General features: G+C 57.4%; 1 protein-coding gene across 1 annotated transcript; it reads left to right on the top strand.

Moving 5' to 3' along the window:
* Positions 1 to 1234: 1234 nt before the first annotated feature.
* Positions 1235 to 2548, top strand: LOC125525490 (zinc finger CCCH domain-containing protein 37-like). The gene has a single exon (XM_048690489.1). It carries the CDS (start codon positions 1407 to 1409, stop codon positions 2208 to 2210), a length of 804 nt encoding a protein of 267 aa, XP_048546446.1. The 5' UTR covers positions 1235 to 1406; the 3' UTR covers positions 2211 to 2548.

Here is a 2548-nt window from a genome sequence, read left to right as displayed (position 1 = left end):
AGTCCCGGTTCAGGAACCGGGACTAAAGGCCCTTACGAACCGGGACAACAGGCCCTTTTTCTACCAGTGGTATTGTCCATTACATGTTTTAGGACCTTCGGCGTGAAATTTTCATACTAACTACATGTATTTTTTTGACGAAAACTACATGTATTGTTTGTGCAGGATGGGTATGAATTGAGAAAGCAGTTTTTATTATACTTCCCAAAACATCGTAGGAATGAAGCTAAAGGAAACTTTCCTGATATTATGAAAGAATTTCTTAAGCGCATCATCTAGGCATTAATAGTTTTGTAATAGATGTTTAGTTGGAACATCGCTCAGCTTGTTACATGGACATGTCGTTAATTTTTCTTTATGTTATCAATTTACATTGTAAAAATGGACTTCAGTTATTAAACAATTGTGTTTGTGTTATATTATTTGTATTTATGGAATTTAACATGTAACTCTTGTAAACTATTTCAAGAGCCCGTGACAACGCACGGACACTCTATTAGTTTTAACATTTCGTCTCTTTTGTTTTTCAGATTTTTTTCGAACTTTTCGAATGTGGTTTCCATGTCATATTCTCCCGCGTGAAGAGTGTGGTTTCTTGAGTCGGTAGCACCGGTTCGCTGCGGACAGCCGCGGGCTGCGCTCCAATTTCCATAGGATTCGTGGGCGTGAGCTGTGAGCACGGGAAGACACACAGCACCTGCGCCTACGTGTAAAAACTGTTGTGCACGAAACCTCACAAGCTCCTCATTCAGCTGATGCAATCACGCAAGCCAGACGCACTCGTAATCAATACCGTCATACACGCACCGCTCAGAAACACAAGTATACCTTCATCACACGTAAGGTGGTACGTACGGTAAACTTTTGCCCAGCGTGTCCTGTCTCCTGTGTTGCGCCGTGTGGCCTCTGCTCCCGGAAATGGGAAGCCAGAGAGAGAAACAAACCGCCCCTGATCAGCCGTAAACGAGAGCACCAGAAGCCTATCTATGTCTAGAATCCAGAAGAGGAAGAAAAATAAAGGCGGGCGGGGTGCGTGCGTGCGTGCCGGCGGCGGAGGAGAGAAACCATCCCGGCCGCGACGTGGCGGGCAACATGCAGCACCCGCCTCGACCGCGCTCCACGTACCCTCGCCCACCCCCACGTACCCCGCCCCGCGCCAAAACCACCCCACGCCGATAGCCCCCCGCCCGCAACCAACAGCGGTCCATGCGATACCGCCCCTCCCCGCACCGGCGCGCGTCCCGCCCCCCGCCGCGCCACCTGCCGGTACTATAAAGCGACGCGCCACCCGCCCCACGCCCTGCTCCCCCACACCACCACCACCACCACCGCCGCCGGTTACCGTCACGGCGTGTCATCACACCTCTCTCTTTCCCTCTCCCCCTCTGACAAGGACAAGGACGGCCATGGCGAGCCACGGGCATGAGCACGGCCTGCTGCTCGACCCGGCCGCGCTGGCCTACTCCTGGGCCGCCGAGCCGGAGTTCCCGCCGCAGCTGCTTGCCGCGCTGGGGGAGTACCTCTCCTCCTCCGCCGCCGCCGCCGGCGCCTCCCACGGGGACCATCAGTCTGCCGTCGACACCGACGCGGACGCGGAGGCGGACGACGAGTTCATGATGTACGAGTTCAAGGTGCGGCGGTGCGCGCGCGCGCGGAGCCACGACTGGACGGCCTGCCCCTACGCGCACCCGGGGGAGGCGGCGCGGCGCCGGGACCCGCGCCGCGTGGCCTACGCGGGGGAGCCCTGCCCGGACTTCCGCCGCCGCCCGGGCGCCGCGTGCCCGCGGGGGTCCTCCTGCCCGTTCGCGCACGGCACCTTTGAGCTCTGGCTCCACCCGTCCCGCTACCGCACCCGCCCCTGCCGCGCCGGCCCGGCCTGCCGCCGCCGCGTCTGCTTCTTCGCGCACGCGGCCGGGGAGCTCCGCCTCGCCTCCCACCACAAGGGGCCGGGGCCGGACTCGCCGCCGGCGCTGTCGCCCAAGTCCACGCTGACGGCGCTCTGGGAGTCGCCCCCGGTGTCGCCCGTGGAGGGCAGGATGAGGTGGCTGGACGCCATAGACGACGCCGCCGCCGCCGACGCCGAGGTCGGGGAGATCATGCTCGCAATGCAGCAGCTCAGCTTCGCCAACGCCGCACCGTCAGGAACGCTGCCGGCGGTGACGGAGGACGACGGGCCGGACCTGGGGTGGGTGTCGGAGCTGGTCATGTGATCAATCAGGAGACCGAAGCCCCACCAAGCAGCAAGCAAGACAGCAGCAGCTTCAGTAATTAATTAATTACTCGTATTATATTAAGCAACCTATTATTAAATTCTACCATTCCCGGAGCCGGATGCATCATTCTTCTGTAGATAAACAAGCGCGTATGTATGGTGCAAGCTGAATACAGCAAAGAATTGTAAAATTATTAAGCGTGAGTGCCTGTTTTTTTTTCCGAGACCGTCAATGGTTTCGGATTAGTGGGAACTAAATGATGAGTGTAATGGGCTAGTAGCCTGCCGCTGTTTCGTGATCTATAATATCATTTGATTTGATGTACTTCGAGTGCA

The sequence above is a fragment of the Triticum urartu genome, chromosome 1 (genome assembly GCF_003073215.2).
Source record: "Triticum urartu cultivar G1812 chromosome 1, Tu2.1, whole genome shotgun sequence".
NCBI classification, from domain to species: Eukaryota; Viridiplantae; Streptophyta; class Magnoliopsida; order Poales; family Poaceae; genus Triticum; species Triticum urartu.
This window is presented reverse-complemented; position numbering and strand designations above follow the sequence as displayed.

Coding starts and splice junctions, on each gene's coding strand:
- LOC125525490 (XM_048690489.1), top strand. CDS start 1,407: ATGGCGAGCCACGGGCATGAGCACGGCCTGCTGCTCGACCCGGCCGCG.